Raw genomic sequence first — 13,051 nt, 5'->3', positions numbered from 1 at the left:
TTACCCTGGAAAATGAAAACAATATACTCTTTATATTACACAACATAAAAGTTTAATAACCACTCCTTTCAAAATGGCAGCGCCCTTGAAAATCAGTGGTTTTTGCTGTCGCAACGAAAAACCATTAGCAAATTTTATTTACAGGTTTTTATCAACAAATTCAGCAACAAAAAATGAAACACGGCCCAAAAATGAAAGTAGAGAAACACATTTTGGATTTGAGACTGTCGCCGAAGATGAGAAAGAGGAGAGAGGTTATTATTACTATTCATCAGTTCATTGCAATGATGCCGACTCTGTGTATTTCATAAGACAAAGCTTAAGAAATGTTTCATTAAAATGTAAACAGTGTGACCGTTGGATTGAGCGCAGAATTTTATGGTTTGACACAAACCAACTCAAATCTGAAGCCAAAGCTAAACTAAACGTTGTGTGCTTAGTCAACATTATGACGTCATGTTTTATACGTAAAACGTAAAAGTTGTTTTTTTTGGGGAGTTCGGAAATTGCTGAAGATAAATACATGATACGTGATACTGAGAATTTTTTATTTCTTTTTTTCAATGCTTATTCGAGTGTATCCATAATATGTTTTACGGTGTGACCGTTGGGGCGCGCGCAGAAGGAACCAAACATCTCTCATCATTGTTAAATGCAACATTAACTTGTTGACTTGCCCCAACCTCAAAACTTTGGCTTTGTCTCGAAAACTTTTATCACTGCAAGGAACCCAAAGTTATCAAACCTTCATTCCAATTTTCCATTTTAGGCTAATACACTTAAACAAACTACCACTGAGCAAAAATTAAATGTAAAACAGACTTATTAAAATATGTTGAATCAAAGCCGTTTGATTTTTTTTTTATAAAAAGACAATAATGTTTTATCATTCCTTTACTTTTTAATAATGATAATTAAAATCAGTAAACAAAACTAGTAAACTGCTTGTCAGAATATGTTATTTCCCATTTTCTTCTTTGTTGTTATTTTCCTCTGTATCATCAATTCGTTTATAATTTGTTAATTTTTGTATGCTATATATATGCGTTGTAGACATTTTTAAAATAATTTTTTGTCACCTACCTCACGCATGCATATTACAATTGGATCAATATGAAAGTCAGTTAAGTATAGAACTTAACTTACTTAAGCAAAAAAAATATGATCAAAACAAAACTAATCAGCCGAAGAGTCACCATTAACACTGATACTGAGTACTTACTACACGTTACACCCAGTACATATGCTTCATCAACCTCTAAATTTATATTGCGCAAAGTCACTGTGACATCATACTTAACTTTCTTTTGGCTCGACAGTTCTCGTAAATTGTCGGAAAAATTTGGGAAAGGAAATGACATCATATGTCAACAAAAGTTCAGATAGGTACAGTTTTATATGTAAGCATATATGTGTTGTTTACTTTAGTGTTTTTAAAGGATTTTTGTTGTTATAAATGAAAAAGATGTATACGATTAAGAGGTAAGAATTTTCCTTAGAAACGCTTCCTGTTCCACCATTTTGCTATGCACCACAAAGGATTATTGGGATATGTAGAACTTTTTCACGTTGCCTCATAAAAATTTCTTTGAACAATGTGCAGATTTCAACTCAAGTTTTCTCCGTTCGTACACGTTGTCTATGGAGCGGCGCTTCGCGCCGACTCGCTGCGGTCACTATGAAAGGTTGATTTATTTTTCTATTTACACTTTATCAATCAGTATCTAAGAGATTGGTTCCTTGAAGTTAATGGGTTTTTTCCCCCTAATGATTTAATAAGACATGCGTGAAAGTATATAGTCTTATCTCCTGATTACAGCAATGTAATTATGTTGAAACGTATCTGGTTTGTATAGACCTTTCGATTGAAAGCTTGGAAAGTTTTTATGAGAGTTAATGGACAATAGGTCTGCAGATTCTTGTGAAGTCTAACCTCCGGTGTAGAAATTCCCTATCTAACATATACAAGCCAAAATGTTTGTTTATCTCCAACAACATAATCTTGGGAAGTCTTGCCGAACGCTGAGAAGGCCTATAAACATAAAAAGCGCCACTCATTTAATGAATGAGTTAATTTTGTTGAACAAAATGGCAGCAAATATGGCGGTGCGCATGAGCTGGAAGAAAATTTTTTAGCTCTTAGTACCATGAATTCAATTTCTATTTTTCACTGATTTTCTTATATATACCTGTTAATTACCATGAAGTCACTTTGCGAGGCAGGCTGAGCCCACCTCTCGCTGAGCTCGGTAATATATGTATATGCCAAAGATGGTGTCTTGTTACAAAAGCTTCACATATATCTTTAAATTAACAAATCTGTTGATGAACAGTCCAAGAATCACATCTTCTTATCTCAATGCATCTGTTCTGTCAAACAATATTTGTTATGACCATATATGCATCCATTTTCTCCTTCAGAATTTCATTAAACCAGTATCAATTTAGAACAAATACAATAATACTTATATGGCCTTTTGAGGGGCATCCAAGTTTCGTTCCATTAGAAAATATTGATATTTAATAAAACAAATTTTACATGCAAAAAATTTATTCTGCAATAATGAAAACTTACTTATTTATCAAGAATTTTATTACTAATCCAGGTGAGCAATGTAGCCATTGAGCCTCTTTTTCACATCGCTGAACAAAGGGGTACTTATCAAATTTAAAGTTATATTCAGTATTCACTACTTCCATATTTATTTTGGAGAAGGACTTGTGAATCAATTAAATAACAGCTAACATTACTTGCACAACTACAGTGCATAAATTTGGTGATGATAAGAGCCAAACCTATTCTTTTAAACATTATTTCCTACATCTTTGAAATTATTATAGTATGCATTCAAATTTTGGTGAATAACTTTAGTCATATGTACAATTTTTATACATGAACCAATACTGAGATATTTACTCATAATCTGGTAGGTAGGGGTTCAAATTATCTTGTTAATTGCATCATTATAACTATGAATAATATCAGAATTTAATCCTAATAAATGTATCAACAAGCATTTTGAGAGTATTGCATAAGCAACACATGTCACCTATTGGCACCGATGCTATTAGTAATAAAAATGAGTCGTATAAAAAATTTTTCTTCATCAACTGTTGATCAATTTTAACAAATATCAAACTTGATATGTAATTTCTCATTAGTTTCAATTCAATTCACCAAATTGGAAATAAGTTGGACACTTTTAAATATGTATCAGCGGAGTTTTGTCTATTATTTTCATGCTGTGAAATTTAACTTAGAGATTGTTTTTGCTCTATGACTCATTAACAATGTCTTGCTTTTAACACATTAATTTGATGTCTACCTATTTCTTTATCATAACTTTGTTATAAAACATATGTATCTTTACCCAGTTTACGAAGTCTTCAAGAATGTTGCTGGAAAGTATGACTTGATGAATGATGCCATGAGCTTTGGTATACACAGACTATGGAAAGACCATTTCATCCACAGAATGGCTCCAGTAGAAGGGACAAAGCTTTTAGATGTTGCTGGTGGCACAGGTATGCTTTGCTAAAATAAGAAGTGGGGGAAATATGAACTAGGGTAAAGTATCCAAAAACCCACTGCACTATTACTTATATAATGCTACAGGTGCATATAATTCATATGCATTATTGGCATATGTATCATTTTTTATTACGGTACATGTACAATGTACTTTAATGTATGTGATACAATTATTGTACGTAAATACATGCAGTCATACTAATGATACTATGATACATAACATAAAAAAAATATTTACATACTGTCAGATTATTTGTTGAACATCAAATGAAATGATTTTTATAAAATATTTCAGGAGACATTGCATTTAGGTTTCTTCAGTACATACAGTCCCAGAATGATGATCCAATCATGGTTGAGGAAAGTTTTTCAATTCCAACAAATATAGAAGCTGGAGCTTATTCTATTCCAAGTGATTATGCTGAGGAGGAAAAAATTGATTTATCAGGTTATAAAGAAGACACTTCTCATGTGACAGTGTGTGATATAAACCAGGAAATGTTGAATGTCGGGAAATCTCGAGCTGAAGAAGCAGGGATATTTACAGGTAAGTTCTCAGAAATCTTGACGGTCCTGTTTTTAGCTCACCTGAGCTGAAAGCTCAAGTGAGCTTTTCTGATCAAAATTTGTCCATTGTCTGTTGGTGTTGGCCGCGTTGTCGTTGTTGTAAACTTCTCACATTTTCATCTTCTTCTCCAGATTTCAACCAAACTTGGCACAAAGCATCATTTGGGATTCAAGTTTGTTCAAATGAAGGTCCACACCCTCTTTAAAGGAGAGATAATTTAGAATTATTGAACACTTCTTCTAAAAAATATTAGGCCAGAAAAGCTGTAACTTGTATGGAAGCATCCTCAGATAGTGTAGATTCAAGTTTGTTCAAATCATGGTCCCCAGGTGTAGGATGGAGCCACAATTGAGGGATGCCCGGATGGATTATTACATAAGAATGTATAGAGAGAATCTTTAAAAATCTTCTTCTCAAAAACTTTTCGGCCAGAAAAGTTTAAACTTGTGTGAAAGCATCCCTAGGTAGTGTAGATTCAAGTTTGTTCAAATCATGGTCCCCATGGTCCCCAGGGGGGATGAATTTTTACATAAGAATATATAGAGAAAATCTTTAAAAATCTTCTTCTAACAAATTATTAGGCAAGAAAAGCTCAGTTTGGATTAGGAGCATCCTCAGATAGTGTAGATTTAAATTTGTTAAAATCATGGTCCCTTGGGGTTGGGTGGGGCCACAATGGGGGATGCATTTTTACATGTATAGGAATATATAGAGAAAAATCTTTAAAAATATTCTGGGAAAGTTTTTAATCCAAAAAGCAGTACGTAACTTGTGTGAAAGCGCAGGTTTGATTTGCAGATTAAAATTTGATCAAACCATGATTTTTAGAAAAAAGTGGGGCCATAAAGTGGGGGGATGGGGGTTATATATAAGAATAGAGAAAAATCTTTTTACAGCTACAACAACAATAGGAGCTTGATATTTACCATGAAAATATGTTGATAGAAATCGGCAGATTTTTAAAAAATTTTGAGCAAGATCTACTGTACTTAGTTTTCAAGATATTTTGATTTTGATACTGTAATGCTTATTTGATCAGAGTTAAAGCAAGTGTTGCTCAGGTGAACGATGTGGCCCCTGGGCCTCTTGTTTTGTGAGGGCAACTCCTCTTAAACCACTGCACAGAATTCCATACAACTTTGTGGGTATTTAGTACTCAATGTATAGATGTGCACATTACTAGGAAATTTTGATTCTGTAATATTTTGGGGAGTTTCATGCAGCCCTTTTGAATTTTGGATCCTTTGATAAAAGGATATTCATATTTTGTATTTAATGCATATTTAATTTCCATTCATTATGTGTATAACATTGTCAATTAAAGTGAACTCATTTTTTCTTTCATTTTGGAAGAAAGTACATCACAAAATGAAGATGTTTTATGCCTCCTTTAAGTACAGTTATATTATACATGTATTTCTTACTTCTTTGTTCTGCATGTATTTGCTAGGTATCGACTGGGTTCAAGGCAATGCAGAATGTTTACCTTTTGAGGACAACAGTTTTGATGCTTATACAATAGCTTATGGAATCCGCAACTGTACCCATGTTGATAAAGTAAGATTCTTTCAAATTGGCTATCAGAATCTCATTTAATGTGTGCTCTTTGCAAATCAGCTCTGTGAAATGCACATTATTCTTCCAAATCTAGAGATTTATTCTGTTTTGACAACATTTTATTTAATAATACCCCCTTCTTACATTTGTAAATTTTGTAAAAAAAAAATAATTGATTAACTACAGTTATGTGAACACCATGTAAAAATGTACAATGTACATGGATAGAACAGCAGACAAAAAATAGCCAATCAATGTCATTTTTCTCCATATTCAGAGTTAACTGACCATGTACAACTTATAATAGGTCAACTTCAAACTGATATGTAACTACAATAAAATTATTTGTCTATTATATAGAAGAGGAATGTTTTTTTTATTTTGTTCTTGTTCATGACAGGTTTTAACTGAAGCATTCAGGGTGTTGAAGCCAGGAGGACGGTTTATGTGTTTGGAATTTAGTCAAGTCAATAATTTAGGTTTAAGGAGGTATTTGCTGTCTTGATAGTATCCAAATTACTATTATTATTTTGAAATTTGAATTCTAAATGAAAATACTCTGTAAATTTAAATATTTAGTATTGTTAAATGACCATATAATGAAATTAATGAAAATTGAATTTATTTGTTGGATGATTATGATGAAGGCCAGAGATGGATATTTACTAGTACATGTATTGTATTTGTTGTTTTCAGATTATATGACTCCTATTCATTTGAAGTTATTCCAGTGATGGGCCAAGTTCTGGCTCGGGACTGGAAATCTTACCAGTATTTGGTGGAAAGCATCAGGCAGTTTCCAAATCAGGTAATCTGTTGATAAAGATTTGCAGGTGAATGTAACTTTCTATTTTTTCTAGATCGTTGGATGTGAGCCAACCAGAGAGTTAGGAATTAAAATTAATCAATCATATAATAAAAGCTTGTATGGTACATGTTTTAGGAGTCAAGTTGTCCAAAAGGTGCTAGAGTATGATAAAAAAAAAAAAACCCAGCCATTGATAAATCTTTGACTTAAGTCATTCATAACTTTATCATTCAAAACATTTTTTTTTAAAGCAAATGTTAAAGTTGTTTATAATACAGAAATTTTACATTCCATGAGTAATGCATTTTGATGGTTTTTTTTTTTTGGTGACTTCCAGAAAAAATTTGCTGCGATGATTCGACAAGCTGGCTTTGGAATGGTTACTTACGAAAATTTGACTTTTGGTGTATCTGCAATACACTCCGGTTATAAATTACTCAAAGTGGTGAAATAACTTGGATAAAGGATGTGTTTTTTTCAGCAGACGGTAAACTATAGCTGTGATACAATGTATATACACTGTACATGATAGATTGGACTTAACGAAGTTATAAAAAAAAAACTGGCCATGATTTTAATATGTTTTATATATACATGCAATACCACGCAGATGTCATACTCTTTAGAAATGTGGTTAACTTCATCCTAGAATGCCATTCATTTCTCTTCAAAAATAGCAGTTTTATAGTTAGATCAGGTACTCACCAAGTTATCAGAAAATTTTGATGGTACAGAGAAAACAAGAGGCCCATGGGCCACATCGCTCACCTGAACAGCAGTTCCTTGTAACATTACATTTTGTAGCATTTGCTTTTTCTATTTTAAACATTGAACCCCTTTTTGGGGACCCAGTAATGGTCCGAGGTTTATGGTTGGCTTGAACAACATAAATAGTAACATAGGAATGAAAATGTGTAGCACTGCGGTGGGACCGCACGTACACAACCTGAAAAACTGAACGTAGAAGAGTTCCACTTCAAGAGGAATAACTCTCAGACTGTACAGAACATTAAGAAAGATAACTCTTGGTTCCACTACATTAGAGTTTACACAATTTGAGGATCCTTGCATAGGAATCTCACAAACTGTAGCATTATAGTTCTCGAGAAGAACTTTTTAAAAACATTTCAAATATATCTTTCTATGTTAAACTTTGAACCCCTTTTAGGGCCACAGTATTAGTCCAGTGCTAAAGTTTTAATTATTTGGAATCTACATTATTTAAGGATGCTTGCATAATATCTCACAAGCTGAAGCATTATAGTTCCCTAGAAAAAGATTTTTCAACATTTTCCCTCTATATTTCTATGCTAAACTTTGAACACCTCTTGGGGCCCCAGTATTAGATTGAGGTCACGGCTTTTACAATTTCGAATCTACACTATTTGAGGGTGCTTACGTAGTTATCTGACAAATTGATGCATTGTAGTTCTCGAAAAGAAGATTTTTAAACATTTTCCATATATACCGGTACTTCTACATTTAACTTTAAACCCATCTTGGGTCCCTAGTATTAGTCCAGGGGTCACTATTTTAAAACTGTCGAACCTTCATTATCCAAGGTTGTATGCATGATAGTAATCTCACAAATTGAAGCATTGTAGTTCTCGAGAAGAAGATTTTTTAACCTGTTACCTTTATATTTCTATAATAAACTTTGACCCCATCTTGGGGCCCCATTATTGGTCCGGGGGTCACGATTTTACGAATTAGGAATCTACATAAGCGAAGGATGCATGCATAGATATTCCACTAACTAAAACATTGTAGTTCTTGAGAAGAAAATTTTTAAACTTTTCCTTTGTTTTTTAAAATGTTTAAATTTTGAACCCCTCTTGGTGCCCATCAATTGTCCGGGAGTTACAATTTTTTGAATCTACATTATTTAAGGATGTACATGTATGCATAGTAATATCCCAAACAGTTGCACGATGGTTCTTGAGAAGATTTTAAAACATTTTCCTATATATGTTAAAATCTAAACCCCTCCTGGGGCCCCACTTTTGTTCGGGGGTCACGATTTTTACAATCTTCACTATATATACAACCTTTTGTGTATGTATTGGCATTTTTGGTGAAGTGGTTCTTGAGAAGAAAATTTTTAAACATTTTTCATATGTAGTTCTATGTTAAATTTTGATCCCCGCCTGGGGCCCCAGTTTTGGTCCGAGGGTCACGATTTTTACAATTTAGAATCTTCATTATACATACAAGCTTTTGTGTAAATATTGGCATTTCTGGTGCAGTGGTTCTTGAGAAGAAGATTTTTTAAACATTTTCCTATGTATTTTTATGTTAAACTTTGAACCCCGCCTGGGGCCCCAGTTTTGGTCCGAGGGTCACGATTTTTACAATTTAGAATCTTCACTATATATACAAGCTTTTGTGTAAATATTGGCATTTCTGGTGCAGTGGTTCATGAGAAGAAGATTTTTTAAACATTTTCCTATGTATTTCTATGTTAAACTTTGAACCCCGCCTGGGGCCCCAGTTTTGGTCCGAGGGTCACGATTTTTACAATTTAGAATCTTAACTATATATACAAGCTTTTGTGTAAATATTGGCATTTCTGGTGCAGTGGTTCTTGAGAAGAAGATTTTTTAAACATTTTCCTATGTATTTCTATGTTAAACTTTGAACCCCGCCTGGGGCCCCAGTTTTGGTCCGAGGGTCACGATTTTTACAATTTAGAATCTTCACTTTGTATACAAGCTTTTGTGTAAATATTGGCATTCCTGGTGCAGTGGTTCTTGAGAAGAAGATTTTTTAAACATTTTCCTATGTATTTTTATGTTAAACTTTGAACCCCGCCTGGGGCCCCAGTTTTGGTCCGAGGGTCACGATTTTTACAATTTAGAATCTTCACTATGTATGCAAGCTTTTGTGTAAATATTGGCATTTCTGGTGCAGTGGTTCTTGAGAAGAAGATTTTTAAAGACATGCACCCTATACTAACTGTTTCGCAATTATCTCCCTTTTGAAAAGGGCTGTGCCCTTTATTTTAACAATTTATAATCCCCTTTCCATAAGGATGCTTTGTACCAAATTTGGTTAAATTTGGCCCAGTGGTTTTTGAGAAGAAGTTGAAAATGTGAAAAGTTTACAGACGGACGGACAGACAGACAGACGGACGGACGGACGGACGGACGACGGACAACGGGTGATCAGAAAAGCTCACTTGAACCTTCGGTTCAGGTGAGCTAAAAAGTAATAATGTAACCGTGCCCCGAAAGTGATGGAACATACCGTTACATGTAACAACTGACAACATTACAAACATGGCAAATGGCTGTAGGTGACTACAGCTTTACCAATAAAAATTGACTATTTATTTTGAGATGTTTTGTTTTTTAAAAGCCATTTTCTTTTAATTTTTGATTACCAGGTTTGGTTGGGTTTTTTTTTTGCATTTTAAAGCATAAAAATTTGTATTTAGAATATGCTGATAAAAAGTCATTATCAAATACCCACAGGTGATTGCGTCTTTTAAAAGGAAAAGATGCGATCAACCATGGGTATTCGACAATGACAAATAGTTTACTTTCAATGTTTTCATGAACATTTGTCAAACAGAATCAATTTCTTGTTCTGTCTGATGTCCATGATGTATATAACAAATGAAACCCGTTTCTGTCTCTATTAAATGCAAAGATTCAAAATTTGGTGGCCATGCATAGTCACTGGTTTTCTTCATACTTTACAGTTTGAAAGATTTTGATAAGTAATAAAAGCTTAACTATACTTTGATTCTGGTCCTGTTGCCATGGTAACAGAGGGAGAAGATATATAAATGGCATTTTTAATGCTTATTTGAGAATATATTGTGTGCAATAGCAACAATTTGGGGTTTCTAGGGTAGAATATAATGTGAGCAAAATTTGCAATTTTTCAAGAGAAAGAACAATTGATGTGGAGAAACGCAATTTTTAAAAGTGTTTCCATGGTACTTAGAGAAACTTCCAAATATGATTTTTTCTTTTAATATTGATTTAACATGCAAATTTTTAATTTCTTGGTAAACACTTGGTACCTTATATGATGTAACACAACTTTAATGGGGTAGTTTACGCTTTATAACCACAGACTTTTTAATTTTAGCCACATATTGAAGCCCGAGTAGCTAGTTTTCATACTATCACATAAGTTTTGCTTGAACCCAGAGGCATTTTTAAATATAGAACAATTTAAGATGTGTTGCGTAAATAACTTTTGAATTAATGGTTTCAAGTCTTTTCAATATCAATCAAAGGGCCTTTATTTTACAATTCTTTGAAAAATATTGGTTTTTTTTAAAAATATGTAGTGAAAGAAAAAAACTGGCAAACTTATCTTCTCACTTTAGTTACATTTGATTAATTAACCTTTTATAGCTTGTTTCACGATTCATTTTCATTACCTTTTGACTTATTAGCAAACCTTGGTTCAGTGTAATATTTGTATTACTGAATGACAGTATTCCACAACACATATTACATAACATAAATATCATTCATGACAGAACCACAAGTTTAATTTGTATAAAAATTTTATATAATAAAAATATAATAACAAGGGTAAATATTTATTGAACTTTTGTTACTTCACAACATTTCTTTGGAGAATTCTCAAGTAACAATTCTACACATGTCCATTTCAAAAGAAAGGACATTATATTTCCTCTATAATTTTCGATTTTTTTTTTTTACAAAATAAATTAAAATATCAACAAAGTTTTGTATTCCAACTGATAAAGTTTGCAAAAAATAACGTTCACTTGAAGATCTCCCCTGAAAATTCCATTTGTCCGTTGTTTAATTCCCACAATTGTTTTAAAGCTAATATTAACTATGGCATTTATCCAGATTTGAAGAGAAGGATGGCAACTTGTCCCAAATAGAAATAGATGAAGTGCTTGGTCTCGTGGGTAACGTAGCTACCGAAATTTCTTCCAACAATACAATGCCATGTGGGATTGTATTTTTTGTCGAATTCCTTCTTGATGTATGCAGCAATGTCTTTTTCAATGTTGTATTTCTCAAGGGCTGTGGTTGCACAATCCACGGCATCTTGTTGCATGTCCTCTGACATGTCAGCATTCTTGATGACTGCTTTCCTTTCAGACATGATTGCCTACAATAACAATGAATATGTCATTTATATCGCAAGTCGTTTATTACTAGAGAAGCACTTTCACTATCATATATAACGACCAAACTCCATGACAACAGTAAACAACAAAATTCAGGAGTTGAAATATTCTATTGAAGGCAAAATGTTGCCATGGCTACCACACAGTAGGCTATTTGCAACATTAACCACTGAGTATTAGTGATGTAAATTGCATTTGTTTCAAAATTAAATTAATTACTTAATAGTAAATTTAACACATAATACCAAGATCAAAGTTTTACCTTTTGGATTCCGAGATCGTCGCAGAAGATTCAGGGGTTCTTGCTAAGATACCTTGCGAGTGATACAACTTGGTAACCGCTCAACTAATGTATATGTGTTGCCAAAATTCTAGGCCATGATTGGCTGTTTGATCAATTTCCATTGGTCAAAAATCTTCGCTTTCTTTTTCTCACATATCAGACCACAATGCAGTGCGATGAGAACTAACGCGCGGATCATGATTCCGCCCCCATAAAATTTATGCAGAATTACGATATTTATATTTGCTTCACACAAATAATAGCAAACACATATTTCGAAATGTACGGAATATTTTGAACGTTTGTTGTTTTATAAGCGATATTATTTACTTAATGTCTCGTAAATTTTTAGTGCCATAGACTCAAAAAACCCCTTAAGTTTACCCGTGTTATATATATCAAATCAGGACCGCATATAAATACCCCGATTAAACATAATTTTTATAAAAAGAGGAGGAATAAACAAAGCAAAACATAAGAGAGAGAGAGAGAGAGAGAGAGAGAGAGAGAGAGAGAGAGAGAGAGAGAGAGATGGTAAATGAATCAAAAAAGATACAATCATGTAATAATAAAGAAAAATTAACAAATTGATTTTAGAAAAGCTCCAACTTTAACAACCTTAATACGGGGATTTGGTGGGGTAGGTACAGTTGACTGGATATTCAATTATGAATGTATGTGTAAGTTTCCCTATAATTTTAACATTGTTCAAAATAGGAAAGGGTCTTCCGTTCAAATTTCACAATTATTTCTAGAAGTAAATGAAAAAAAAATCTCAGTTTCAAAATAAAAAAAGAAGTAGTGTGGGTGGGTGGATGTGGGGACAAGTTCACCCCTTGCGCCACTCTCACCTCCAAAATAATAGAGATCTGCGTGACTGTCTTTCCGCACATTAAATATATATTAAAGTTTTAATGTGAACGTTGAATTTTTTTTCACTTGGACACTTCAGTCATACTTTTTGTAAACAAAATACTGGCTTGCTAGTTAAATGTATATAAATATGAATGTGACGAATATAGATAATGTTCGTATACGTTGTGATGTATAACGTATTAGCAGAGAGTTCTGTATAATAATACAACACAATTCTGTTCTTCATAAGGACACGCTGGTTTAATCTCAGTAAGAGAGGATTTTTAGCTGGGTTTTTTTATATATACCAACTAGCTTAT

General features: G+C 33.1%; 1 protein-coding gene and 1 non-coding gene across 2 annotated transcripts; one reads left to right on the top strand and one right to left on the bottom strand.

Moving 5' to 3' along the window:
- The first annotated feature begins 55 nt into the window (after window positions 1-55).
- LOC105329444 (ubiquinone/menaquinone biosynthesis C-methyltransferase UbiE) lies at window positions 56-7,204 on the top strand. The gene is made up of 7 exons (XM_034443060.2): window positions 56-254; window positions 3,376-3,525; window positions 3,828-4,079; window positions 5,551-5,657; window positions 6,058-6,146; window positions 6,354-6,465; window positions 6,803-7,204. Exons 1-7 carry the CDS (start codon window positions 74-76, stop codon window positions 6,917-6,919), a joined length of 1,008 nt encoding a protein of 335 aa, XP_034298951.1. The 5' UTR covers window positions 56-73; the 3' UTR covers window positions 6,920-7,204.
- Window positions 7,205-10,972: 3,768 nt separating this feature from the next.
- LOC105323463 (uncharacterized) lies at window positions 10,973-11,957 on the bottom strand. The gene is made up of 2 exons (XR_010712269.1): window positions 11,856-11,957; window positions 10,973-11,574 (listed from the first exon to the last, which is right to left on the bottom strand). It is a non-coding gene; the product is annotated as an uncharacterized protein (transcript).
- Between the last annotated feature and the right edge of the window lie 1,094 nt (window positions 11,958-13,051).

The sequence above is a fragment of the Magallana gigas genome, chromosome 3 (genome assembly GCF_963853765.1).
Source record: "Magallana gigas chromosome 3, xbMagGiga1.1, whole genome shotgun sequence".
Classification (NCBI taxonomy): domain Eukaryota; kingdom Metazoa; phylum Mollusca; class Bivalvia; order Ostreida; family Ostreidae; genus Magallana; species Magallana gigas.
The sequence above is the reverse complement of the archived record's forward strand: the minus strand, read 5'-3'. Positions and strand labels throughout refer to the sequence as shown.